This window comes from Felis catus, chromosome X (genome assembly GCF_018350175.1).
Source record: "Felis catus isolate Fca126 chromosome X, F.catus_Fca126_mat1.0, whole genome shotgun sequence".
Classification (NCBI taxonomy): domain Eukaryota; kingdom Metazoa; phylum Chordata; class Mammalia; order Carnivora; family Felidae; genus Felis; species Felis catus.
Window position 1 is genome coordinate 127,711,192 of NC_058386.1, and position 13,554 is coordinate 127,724,745.

Genomic DNA, 13,554 nt, shown 5'->3' on the forward strand with positions numbered 1-13,554 from the left:
CGGACCCCCCAAGGCAGTATGTAGGACCCCCCAAGGGGTGCCTTCACACCCCTAAGCAGGGTGTGGGAACCCTGGGGGAGCACTCTGAGCCTCAAGTCATGATATGTGCCCCCAGCGGCCTCACTCGGACCCCAAGGCAGGATGTGGAGACCCCCCCCCCCGGGGGCAGCACTCGGACCCCCAATACAAGATGTGGGACCGCTGAGGGAGCACTCCTATCTCCAAGGCTGGATGTGGGACCCCCGAGGGAGCTCCTCTAACCCCAAGGCTGGATGTGGACCCCCGCGGCCTCACTCGGACTCCCGCGGCAGGATTTGGAGGCACCCCCACCCCCGGGGCAGCCTCGTACCTCCTGGCAGTATGTGGGACCTCTGGGGGAGCAGTCAGGCCTCCAGGACCAAATCACCAGTCCCGCTCAGAAGCCGGATAGGGACGGGTGTGGGGAAGCGCCCGCCCAGGGTCGGATGCCCGCGCCTGCCCCGCTGGTGGCACTACCGATGCGGGCATACACCCCGAGCAGGATCCGCGGAAGCGAAGCTAATCCCCGGCTGCGGCGTAGTCCCAAATTTTGACTGCCCAGGACCACTCGCGTCAATCAAGCGGCGACGAGCACGTTAAGTCCGGCGGCCAATGGGGAGTTCGCATGGGAACACGCCCCACCCGAAGCCCCGCCCCATAGCGTTCCTGTGAGTGCGGGAAGTAGGCCCTGCGGGCCGCCATCCGCCCGGGGGCCTGTCTGTCTCGCGTGGTTCTTTGCCACCGGGCTCCGAGACCCGCGCCGCCGCTGCTGTTCTGCCCTGAGCGCGCGCTCGCCACCTTCGGGCCCGGGGGCCTCAAGGGGCGAGGGGGCAGAGGACGGGGCCCACCGGCTGATGGCCCGAGAAGCCGAACGGGAGAGGTGGAGGAACCAGAAGATGCCGAGGACGAGGAAGAAAAGGAGGAGGAGCTGCTGAGGAGGGACCCTTTGCTGCCGGTGGGGACCCAGTGTGTGTGCCTGGTTCACCCTGAGGTCAAGTGGGGACCCGGGAAGCCGCAGCCGACCCGAGGTGCGCAGGAACTGCGCCGCGGACGGAGCCGGGGACTCAGAGGCGGGGCTTCCAGGGGGCGTAGACTCGGGAGAATCGGGCTGGAGCTCAGTGGGGGGTCGGGGCTTGGGGGGCGTGGTTGTAGGCGCTTGAACTCCGGAGTGGAGGCTGGGGGCAGGGCTTTCAGGGCTGGCGCTGGGGGCGGAGATTCGGATGGGCGGGGCTCCCGATGCCAGAGCTCAGGGCTGGCGCTCTGGGGGCGGAGATTGGGAGGGGCGGGGCATCGGGGGGCGGAGACTCGGAGGGCTTGGGCTGAGGGGGCGGGGCGCCAAGCGCAGCACTGAAATGCCAGCACCCATCCCCCTTAAACCTGCTGGAGGCAGCACCAGCTCTCTGCTGCCTGGCCCTATCCCCTCTCTGCCTGCTTCCTGGTTAAGCCCTCCTCTCCCCTGCATTGTGTGTTGTGTCCTACCCGTTCTTTTGTAAAGAATCTAACAAAAGTCTAGAGCCAGTGTGCCCCGTCTGTGTGTGAGTGTGTGTGTGTGAGACGGATCCTTAAGTACCTTACTGTGCAGCATTTTCATTTATGTAACCACTGAATACTAAAGATTGCGCAAGAAGACGGTTATAGTACATGCACTTTATACCCGGAACCGCAAACCCTTGTCTGCCTGCCCTCTCCAGGGCAGCTGCCTGGGACCACCACCGTTCCCCCCAGTAGCTCACAGCCAGTGCTGTGCCTGTGCTGATGGAGGCTCGGGGCACAGCATGCACTCACGGCAGAGAGCCACCTTCTGGGCCCACGTGCTTCGGGTGGGCGAAAACGTGGTTCGAGGGTCTCAGCAGGGCGATCCTGAATGGCTTGGGAAGACCAGACCCCACAGTGGAAAGGGGCAGGCACAGAGATGTGAGGACAGTCTCCAGAGAGGGGTCCTCCAGGGAGCACGGCCTGTGACCCCCGGCAGGCTGGCTGGGTGGCTTTGGGGAGGTGGGGGCACTTACAGTGGAGTCCCTGGGTGTCTAACACACACTGATGTGGGCTGTAAGTGCTGGGGTTGTCACGAGTACTCTGCATTGAGCAGGAGGGTGACCTGATACTGTGGGTTCTTTTAATTCCCCCCTTCCCCTTAGACCTTTATTAACATGTCATTCGTAATTAGCCTTCTGCTGGGCACAGTTCAGTAGCATTAAGCACATTGCAGCCAGCCCCTCTGTGTGGTTCATATCACCACAGGAGGCCCTGTCCTCTTAATACCAGCCACTTTGCATCGCATCCCCATCCAGTCCCTCACAGCCACGAATCTGCTCTCTGTTCCTGTGAACTTTCCTGTTCAAGAACATTCCATCTCAGTGCTATGTTCCTTGTTTTCTCTTTTAAATCCTTTTAGAGTAGTGTTAGTTGCACAGGAAACTTGAGAAGACAGTACAGAGGGTTCCCTATACCTCCTGTCCCACCTGGTTAGCCTCGTGTGTTACCAGCATCCCCATCAGAGCAGGACACATATTACGATCCAGGAACCTACGTGAACATGGAATCACCCAGAGTCCATGGTTTACAGTACGATTCACTCTCAGTGTTTCACGCTCTGTGGGTCTAGACAATGTACAATGTTACGGATCCATCATTACAGGATTCTGCAGAGGGTTTCACTGCCCCTCCTGTTCATGCTTCACCCCACCCCCTTCCTGGCAACTGCAGATATTTTTACTATGTGCCTCGTTCTGCCTTTTCCAGAACATCATAGGGTTAGAACCATCCACTATGCAGCCTTTTCAGACCGGCTCCTGTCGCTCAATCACATGCATCTAAGGCTCCTGCGTGAGTTTCTGTGGCCATACAGCTCATTTGTTTCTGGTGGTGCTAAGACCCTATTGTCTGGATGGCCCCCAGTGTATTTATTCATCCACCTGCTGAGGGACATCAAGGTTGCTTCCAAGCTGCTGTAAACATCCACGTGCAACTTTGTGTGGACCTAAGTTTCTGTTCACTTGGGTAAATACCAGGGAGCATTCTGCTGGACCCTCTGGTAAGAGCACATTTGGTTTTATAAGAAAGCATCAAACTGCTTTGCCAGCGGCTGCACCACTTTGGGTTCCCATCAGTGACCAAGGAGGGTTCTTGCTGCACCGTGTCACCAGTGTCAGGTGTTGTCCGCATTCTGCGTCTGGGCCAGCCTCACAGGTGTGCGTGGCTCTCGAGGTAACGTGCATTCATTTCCCCGACCACATATGGTGTAGAGCGTCTCTCCCCAGCTTCTGTGGTCAAGTGTGTGTTAAGTCTTCAGCCCAGCTTTTGTTTTTTTATATTTTTATTATAAATTTTTTTAAAGTTTATTTTTCAGAGAGCAGGAGCGGGAGAGGTGAAGAGAGAGGGGGCAGAGGGTCCCAAGCCAACTCCCACTGACAGCCCCGCGCAGAACTCGATCTCACAAACCGTAAGATTGTGACCTGAGCCAAAGTCAGACCCTCAACCAACCGAGCCACTGAGGCGTCCTGTTTGACCCAGCTTTTGATCAAGTTTTTTTTTTTTTTAATTTTTTTTAAACGTTTATTCATCTTTGAGAGACAGAGACAGAGCATGAGCAGGGAAGGGGCAGAGAGAGAGACACAGAATCCAAAGCAGGCTCCAGGCTCTGAGCTCTCAGCACAGAGCCTGATGCGGGACTCGAACTCACGAGCCGCGAGATCATGCCCTGAGCCGAAGTTGGACACTCGACCCACTGAGCCACCCAGGGGCCCCTTAAAATACATTTTTTAATGTTTATTCACTTTTTGAGAGACAGAGACAGAGTACCAGCAGGGCAAGGGCAGAAGGAGAGAGAGACACAGAATCTGAAGCAGGCTCCGGGCTCTGAGCTGTCAGCACAGCGCCCGACGTGGGGCTCGAACTCACGAACCACGAGATCATGACCTGAGCCAAGGTTGGACGCTCGACCAACTGAGCCCTCAGGTGCCCCTCAAGTTCTTCTTTTATTGCTAAGTTTTAAGAGTTCTTCTGGATAATAGCCCTTTCTCAGATGTTTTTTACAAATATTTTCTTCTAGTTTGTGGCTTGACTTTTCAGTTTCTCTACGTCATTCACAGTCGGAATTTCTTCATCACGACTCTTGTCCTGTCTTCAAGCTTAGAGATTCATTCCTTGGCCTTGTCCAGCCCACTCATAAGCCTATTAGCGGATTCTTCCTTTTCGTTGGAGTGTTTGTGACAGCCAGCATTTCTGTTTGGCTCTTTCTTCAGATTTCCATCTGTCTGCTTACGTTGCCCATCTGTCCTTGCGTGCCGGCTCCTTTATCTGTCAGAGCCCTTAGCATATGAATCATAGTTGTTGTAAGTTCCTGGTCCGATAATTCCAGCATTCCTGCCATATTCCACTGGCTCTGAGACTGCTCTGTGTCTTTACATCACGTTTGTCACCTGTCAGTATACCCTGTAATTTTCTCCTAATGGCCAGATGTGATAGATGGGGTACAAGGAAGTGGTGTCAACTGGTCTTCAGTGGTGTGGTGCCGAGGTGTGAGGCAGGGGAGGGGAGGTGTGGGGCGGGGAGGGGAGGTGTGGGGCAGGGGTGGGGAGCTGTGGTGCAGGGGTAGGGAGTTGTGGTGCAGGGGTGGGGAGGTGAGGGGTGGGGGAAGCCTCCGTAGTCCTGCGAGCAGGGCCCAGTTGTGAGTGAGCCCGTGCATGTGAACTGTGAATACACAAGTGTCCTGAGGTTTCATCCCCACCTGGTGGATCCCCGAGCATTAGCGTTGGGGGTCCCACGTGGCACTTCGACCAGACCCCCAGGCCGGTGGCTGTGGGGGTCCGCAGGAGCAGGACCGCCAGGGGGGTTGTGGGAAGCTACACGGTGATCCACGGTTGAGTGGGGACCTGGCCCCCCACGGAGGTCAGGAAAGACCGCGTCTGTGGGGGTTGCCGATGCCCCACGTGTGACGGTTAAGGAGTCGAATCGGGGGACCCCACCCAGAGGGGTGAGGTGAGGAGGACCAGCGAGGTCCCTCAGGGGAACCTGAGGACACTGTGCTCCAAGGCGGCCGCCGGGAGAGGGCGGACCGCACTGGGGCACAGCGGGCGCTTAGTACAAGTGTCACAGGGGTGGGACCCAGCACGCTGGCCTCCGTGTCACAGAGCCCTGAGCCCCCCTCGGCCCTGTCGGCAGCAGTCAGGACTCCAAGCCCCAGGACCCACTGGCACTTGCGCCCCACTCCCTGCCTAAGCGGGGGCTCACAGCCCACCCTGCAGGCAATGAATGTAGCCAGTTCCTGGGCTCCGTCACGAGACCGGCTGTCCGCTGGGTCACAACAGACCGCGGGGGCCTCACCGAGCCCACGTCCCGTTATCTGCCCAGCCCCCGGCGTCCAGCGTGAGCGGAGGCTGCAACGGTCTGGGCCTGGAGGCACACAGCTGTGTTTCGGACCAGGTGCCTACCTGGGTGCTGCGTCCGGACCTCTGTGCCGCCGTGCTGCAGCATCCGAGCTGGGGAGCACGGGGCCCCGGGGCCGACCTCGCAAGGGTGCGTCCCTCACCCTGGCCCTGTGTCTCCCCGAAGCTGACCGGCAGGTGGCGGAGGCGGAATCTCTGGTCCACACGCTGGACCGCTGGTCGGTGGTGGAAAGGATGGTGGTGCCCGCCAGAACACCCGAAGGGAAGGTCGCGTTCGGCAGAGGGACCCTGCGGCACCTGACAGGTGGGCCCTGCTCCTTGGCTCTCTTCCTCCTGGAGCAGGAATGGTGGGGCTCTCGCCGTCTGGGCCGAGTAGAGGTGTCCTCACGGGAACTTGGATCGGACGTCCAAAACGCCTCCGTGCCCCGATCGCAACCTGAACTGTGCCCAGTGGGGCCGTCGGGGCAATTCAGAGTCCGGTGGAAACCGGCCCCGGGACCCCAGCCCAGCCCTCCCCGCAGACAGGGTGCTGTGTGTGAACCCTGCCTTCCAGGGACCCCCGGGGGTGTCACACTTCAGAGCAGCGAGCCCTGCGGATACGCTGAGGGGGTGCTCACCGCCCAGCTCTGTCACCACAGGTCATGGAGCCATTCAGACCCCGTGGGGTCGTGTCACCTGCGTGTGCAAGACCCATGACCCCCGAAGGACCCCGGTCCTCCCCTCCCCTGCCTCACACACCCGACTTCCCAAATACACACTCAGGGAGTCGAGGGGTACCCGGTGACCACAGCCAGCCTGAGCCCAGGGTCGGCCCCACGACAGACCCCATGGAGCCCTGACGTCCAACCGAACCTTCTCTTTTCCTCAGAGAAAATCAGAGCGTTGCCAGAAAACACCTCGGTCTTTCTGAATGTGGAGAGGATGGCCCCGCCCACCAAGGTACACGGGAGTCTCAGGGCGCTTCCCACGCTCCGGGGCGGAGGGAGTCGGGTCGGACGGAGGAGGCCCCGGGATCGTGGACGCCATCTCGGCGGCCCCCTTCACCCGAGACACTGCTGCAGATGCCCTCACTCCCTCCCTCCGTTTCCAGAAAGAACTGGAGGCCGCCTGGGGCGTGCAGGTGTTTGACCGATTCACCGTTGTTCTTTCCATTTTCCGCTGCAACGCCCGGACGAAGGAGGCCCGGCTGCAGGTCGCGCTGGCTGAGCTCCCCCTTCTCAGGTTCGGGGCACGCCCCAGCTCTCGCGGCTCGCCTAGTCGCATGTCCGACCCGTTGCCTGGGGTGCAGTGAAGACGGAAGGCAGGGCTGGCCGTGCCCTCCCGGACGAGGCCTGTCAGGCTCCTGTCCAAGCAGCATGCCTACCCGGACAGGTCACCCCGCTGTGGCCCCCCCCCCCTTCCGTGACGGTGAAGATCCAGGCAGGAGGAAAGACCTCCTGCCTCGCTCTCTCCACCCAGAGTTCTCATCTCACCCTCGCATCTGTGTGCTGTCACCTGGTGCGCTCCCCCTAGATGGGCACGGACGTCTCACCCTGTCTACTGAGACGCCCCCTTTCCACGGCAGGTCCCACCTGAGCAGTACCACCCGCCTGGATGGACGGGGAGGAGGCTCACGCTACATCATGGGGTCAGGTAACGTGAGGTCTTGTCACCACGTGCTCAGAAGGGGTTATGTCACGGCAGCCACCCTTAGGAAGGGGACAGCAGCGCTGAAAGATCCCAGTGGGGCTGCATGTGACCTCATACATGGTCCCATTCACACAAACTAGAATATCTACGTGGTCTGCTGGGGTGGCTGCAATGAAGGACCACAAGCCAGAGCCTTAAAACCTCAGGAATCTACTCTGTCAGCTCTGGAGACCAGAAGTCTGAGATCTGGGGGGTGGGGTGGGGGCAGGGCCGCTGAGATCGGGTTAGGGGGGTTGGGCAGGGCCGCTGAGATCCAAGTGGGCAGGGCTGTGCTCCCTCCAGAGGCTCCAGGGGAGGGTCCTTCCTGCCTCTTGCAGCTTCTGGGGCTCCAGGCGTCCCTGGGCTCGTGGCTGTGTCCCTCCCACATGGGTCTTCACATCTTCACACGGCTTCTCCTCTGTCTTCTCTTATGTTATGCAGACATTTGTCTTTGGATTTAGGGCCACACTGATCCAGGATGACCCCTCAGATCCCTCACCAGTTATATGCGCCCAGACCATATTCCAAAATGAGTTCCCGTTCACAGGTCCCAGGGGTCAGGATGTAGATGTGTCTTTGGGGCACCGCTCAGGTGGCTCTGGATATCATGTCCTTCTGAGGCTCTCCCTTACTCCCAAATAAAGGGGAGCCCAGGTGACCTCAGAGGGCAGAAGTCCGGAGGCGAGGCCACCCTCCACTGGGTGAAGCCATCTGTCAGACAGGAAGGTGCTGGGGCAGTATAGAAGAGCAGACCGGCAGGGCGGGGGGCAGGTCCCAGGGGCAGAATGCCTGTCCACAACGCACACAGGGACCCGCGTGGCTCACTCTGCTCTTACGTCTTTGTGAGTGTGCTCACTGACTCACCGTGTTGGGTGTTTGTAGGAGAATCGCTCATGCAGGTGCAACGGCACCTGCTGAAGGACAAGGAGCTGAAGATTTGAAGGCCCTGGACAGACTTCGGGACAAAAGGCATCTCCTGGGAAGGCAGCGCAGACGGCGGGAGTTTCCTGTGGTCTCCATGGTGGGATACACAAACTGCGGTAAGAGAAGTTCTGTGGGCTTCTGGGGGGTCCACCGTCCCCCCACCACCCTGCCTGTGCATTTGGGGAGAAACCACTCACAAATGCAACAAGGCCCTGGGATTCAGAGGGCTGATGGATGATGAGAACAGGTGGAAAGCATGGCTCATGTCCCTGGGGCATTTGCAGGGCCCACGGCGGGTGCCCCATCAGGTCACTAGCGTGGTCATCGAGTGCTGGACAGCGGACTGCACTCCCTTCTCTTACAAGTGTGTTGAGACAGAGAGAGACAGAAGGGTGATGGTGTTAAGACCATTCATGGTGGGCAGGCCCTTAGAAGGATAAAAGTGGTTCAGACTGTGCGCAGTAGGACCTCACCACAGGGCTCGTGGTTTAGCTTAATGTGTGCGCTCAGCGCGATCGTCTGCAGGACACGGAACCTCGGGTCTCCTTCATCCCGAAGCCCTGAGCTCACGGCTGTGCTCGGTAAAGGGAGACAACGGCAGGTGCGACTTCCTCACCGTCGGGGTCCGGTCCGCCAGCGGGTGCCGGGCTGCGCGAGGTCCACTCCCCTGCCAGCGTGAGGTCCCCACCAGCCTCACGCCACCGGCTCCCTGTCCTCAAGGAGGGAGGGAACTTCCCACAAAACCTGGAACAGAAAGTGCGGGGGCACCGCAGCTGCAGAGAATCCCGCTTGGGTAGATACAGGCTCTCACCCTGTGGGAAACGGCGAGTGCGTCCGCACGGCGGCGTCAGCACCGAGCTTCTGGAGCTCCGCCGAGGCTACCGAACTCAGTACTACTAGGTTATGCCCACGGCCCGTGGCTCACCAGCACAGAGGAGTCTGTGCCCTGGGACCTGTGTGGTGAGGGCACCTGTGTGTCCAGGTGGGGCTGCCCTACCAGGTCATCTCCTCATTCACCTGTGGGGCGGGCTGAAGCCAGTGGCCACCAGTAATGTCCATGAGCTGGCGTGGTGCTAGCGTGGCCCTGAACACAGGTGTCAGGCACACACACGGGCGCATTCTTGCAGGAAGGCTGAGTGGAGGGGACGTCCTCTAGGGGCATTGCAGACACATACAGCTCCTGCCTGTCTACACCACCACACTCCATTAACGCTGTCACCCCCATCTACCCCCCCACACACACACACCGATTTCACCACCACCCCGTCTACACAGATGTCCAGTCCAACTTATACAACTCCAACTCCACCAACACCCCCATCTACACAGATGCCCAGCCTACCTCACAGTGTACCTGCCCCACTCCATCATCACTCCATCTACACAGACGCCCAGTCCACGTTATACACATACCCCAGCTCCACCAACACCCCTGTCTACACAGACGCCCAGCCTACCTCATACACAGTGTACCTGACCCACTCCATCATCACTCCATCTACACCGACATCTGGTCCGCCTTATACACATACCCTAACTCCACCAACACCCCCGTCTACACAGAGGCCCAGCCTACCTCACACATAGTGTACCTGCCCCACTCCATCATCATTCTGTCTACACAGACGCCCAGCCTACATCACACACAGTGTACCCACCCCACTCCATCATCACTCCGTCTACACAGACATCCGGTGCACCTTATACACATACCTCAATTCTACCACCAGCACTCTGTCTACACAGACACCCAGCCCACCTCACAGACAACACACATGCCCCATAGGTACCACGGCCCCTGTCTACACCATCACCTTTCTGCCATGCAGATACCTACTGTATCTCAGACATGCGGAGAACCTGCCTCATCTATGTGGACACCAATCACATGTCACCCACACGTGTACAAATGTGACCGCTGTGTCTATACTATCCTCATGTGCACGGGTGCCCTCACCCCCTCAGCCATCACCACCCTGTCCGCACCACCGCTGTCCTGCATACAGGCACTCGTACCCTGGGCCCTGGCCCTCTGGGCCGCAAGCGTGACGGAGAACAGCAGGTTCTTTGACCACACAGGGCGGAGACTAGGAGCTCAGAGACCTTACAATGCATGGCCGCCCCTCGGCCAGATGCACGTGGGTTCGACTGCTACCGAGGTGGGACACGTGTGAGGGGGCCTCACACAGTGCGTCCACTGTGACCCATCTTCCAGGAAAAACCACACTGATCAAGGCCCTGATGGGTGATAACACCATCCGGCCCCAGGATCGGCTGTTTGCGACACTGGACGTCACAGCCCACGCGGGGTGGCTGCCCTCCCGCGTGGCTGTCATCTACATGGACACCATCAGCTTCCTCTCCCAGCTGCCCCACAGCCTGATCGAGTCCTTCTCTGCCACCCTGGAAGATGTGGCTCATTCAGTGAGTGTGGGATGATCCCAGAGGCCAAATTACCTAAAACACCTGTGTAACCTGGGGCCCGGTCCCCTCACACGTGACACAACATAGGGATCTGGGACCTTCACACACGACGTAACCCTGGGTAGCAGGTCCCCTCATACATGACACAACTTGGGGGGCAGGATTCCCTCATGCACAATACAACACGGGGGCGAAGTCCCTCAAGCATGACACAACTTGGGGGCCAGATCCCCTCACATGTGACACAACCTTGGGACTGGGTGCCCTCACACACAACACAATGTGGGGGCTGGGTCCCCTCACACGACACAACATGGGGGCCAGGTCCCCTCACACACGACACAACCCGGGGGCCGGGTCTCTGGACACACACACCCTGAGGAAGGTGGTGCCTAAGCCACCCTGAGACTGAGCCCTGTCCGGTGACCCCTTTGAAGACTAATTCACAGAAGGAGGTGGAGCCGCTGTCCAGGGTGACCAGGCGCCTGCCCCTCAGCCCTCAGGTCACCTGTGTGCACAGCTGTGGCTGCGGGGACTCAGGGCATGCTCTCTGTGGTCTTGCCCCCAAATCCCGAACCGTGGTGTGAACAGGAGAATGAACCAGGCCGTCCTCAGCTACAGGGCGTCCCACAAAATGCCTGCACGGTGCTCAACGTGGTCAGGGCTCAGAGGGGCTAAGGACAGGTGACCAGCAATGTGACAAGTGTCCTGGGTGGTGTCCAGAATAGAAAGGGAGAGGCCAGTGACTCGGGACAGAGCCTGGAATGTCGTCACAAGTGCACCCCGGGGTCACCCCCGGCTTGTGGCACACGCCATGACTAATGTTGGCTGTGGCAGCAAGGTGAGGGCCACGTGTCCACTCTGCCATATTTCCAGAAAATCTAGAACATTTCTGAAGTAAAACTTTTTTTTTTTTAATTTTAAGCACATCTAAAACCTGGAAGTGAACATTCTGGAATGTGGGTGGTGCCTGTTCCCAGGGGCAGAATTACAGGCAGCTCTTTCTTCTTGCTGCATTTTCCAAATTCTTTTTCATTTATCTTGGGAGAGAGGGAGAGAGAGGATCCCAAGCGGGCTCCACGCTGTCGGGGCCCCGAGCCCGAGGTGGGTCTTGAACCCACCAACCGTGAGGTCATGACCCCAGCCAAAACGGCTGCACCAGTCAGATGCCCGCGTTTTCCCAATTGTGCATCGGTCACCTACCTGTAAAAACACTTAAACGTAGAAAGAGGCGTCCTTTAAAATTTGGAGTAACGCAGACTCAGGCTTCCGCGGATGATGAACAAGGCACCCAGTGGGGGGTCGGGGGCCTACCCGAGCCCGCAGGTAGGTGCCTGCTGTCTTCGTGCGGGAGCCGCCCAGGGCCCCCAATCACATGGAGGGCGGTGGCCTGGCCACGGCTGGACCCCTGATCAAAGGACACTGCGTGGGCCCCAGGCCAGCTCTGGTCTCAGGGAGCCCCCGCCCCCTTCCACCGCGACCAGGGCAGGGGACAGCGAGGGGGCCGAGCCGGCTCCCACTCCCACCCCACCGTGCGGTGCCCGTGAGAGCCCCCGGCCGGCGCGGGTCCTCCGGTGTGACCCCCGGAACCCCGTCCCCAGCACGGGGCCCGTCTGCTCCCCAGGATCTGGTCGTGCACGTGAGAGACGTGAGCCGCCCCGAGACGGAGCTGCAGAAAGCCAGCGTCCCGGCCGCCCTGCGGGGCCTGCGCCTGCCCGCCTCGCTGCTGGACTCCGTGCTGGAAGTTCATAACAAGGTCGACCTGGTGCCCGGGTGAGTGGACCCCAGCATGCCCCCCTCCCCCCGGACCTCATTCCCGCAGGTACTGGTGACGCGGCCCGGTGACCTGTGGCGTCCGCCGCCCCTCACCGACCCCGCCTCTCACCGCCCCCCGCCCCGCCCCGACGGCTTTCCACGGAGCGCCCCCTGCTGGTCCCGGGAGGGAAAGGGGCGGTCCCAGCGCCTTTGTCCCGGCTGCCTTCCCTCAGGTGCCTGAACTCAAGACAATCGCGATGCCATCGGAGGGGCGGCGTGTTCCGAACCCCTCACCCCCACAGCCCCCCCCCCCCGTGTCACCGCAGCCTTATGGTTTTCTCCGTCCCTGTGTCCCTGTCCAGTGGGGTCGCGCCCTCTCCTGGGACCGTCTGACACAGTCACAGTTCAGGCCCCGTGGGCGGGGGGGGGGGGTTCTTGGGGACCCCCGCTGGTGTTCCCCGGGCTGAGTGGGGTCTGCCCGCCGCCCCGACGCAGGTACAGCCCGGCAGGATCCCAGGCCGTGGCCATGTCCGCCCTCCTGGGACACAGGCTCCCGGAGCTGAGAGCCCGGCTGGAGGACGCTGTCCTGAGAGCCACAGGGAGACAGGTCCTCACGCTCCGAGTCCGGCTGGCGGGGGCACAGCTGAGGTGCGTGGGGCTGGCCAAGCAGGTGTAGGAAGGGCCGGGCAGTGCACCAGCACACCGGGCAGGTGTCTGACGCGCCTGCAGCAAATCTGGGTTAATGACTTGGCCTGCGGGGCAAGCGGCCTCCTTGAGCTGACAGGCATGCAGGGGGGTGGTTCGTTGCAGTAAGTCCCCCACCAGTGACAGCAAGGCGGTGTGCGGTTGGGGGACAGGGCTCTGCGGGGACAGGACTCTTCGGGGACAGGGGACGGGGCTTCAGGGGTAGCGTTCTGTGGGACGGCGCTCTGCCTGGGACCAGTTCCTGGGAACATAGCCCTTTGGGGTCCTTGCCCGCCTCACAGACATGTCCCTTGCTCACTTCCTCAGCTGGCTGTACCAGGAGGCGACAGTGCAGGACGTGGACGTGATCCCTGATGCAGGGGCGGCCAATGTCAGGGTTGTCATCAGCAGCTCTGCCTACAGCAAGTTCCGGAAGCTCTTCCTGGAGTCAGCCAGCCAGTGAGGGAAGGGAGGCTGTGTGGCCTCAGCACCGCCTTGGGGCGTCCTGCCCGCCCCCTCAGGTGCCTTGCTCCCTTCTGGGCCCGAAAGGCTGGTGGCCGCCCCCTTGCGGCCAGAAGTCAAAGGTCAGGTCTCAGGGTGACTCCGCGGGGATGTGCTTGTGACCTAAGCGTGGGTTCCCTTCCACGCTGTTCCAGCTACAGGATATTAAAAGCTCTGCTATTGTGTCTGTAAA

General features: G+C 60.2%; 1 protein-coding gene across 1 annotated transcript; it reads left to right on the forward strand.

The window, feature by feature from the left end:
- The first annotated feature begins 272 nt into the window (after window positions 1-272).
- On the forward strand, window positions 273-13,554 carry LOC101098289 (putative GTP-binding protein 6). The gene is given in 12 exon segments (XM_045050409.1): window positions 273-485; window positions 704-1,046; window positions 5,572-5,709; window positions 6,274-6,344; window positions 6,496-6,626; window positions 6,970-7,037; window positions 7,956-8,009; window positions 8,012-8,113; window positions 10,213-10,421; window positions 12,046-12,194; window positions 12,672-12,824; window positions 13,188-13,554. Coding segments are annotated over 12 exon segments (1,767 nt in total). The 3' UTR covers window positions 13,324-13,554.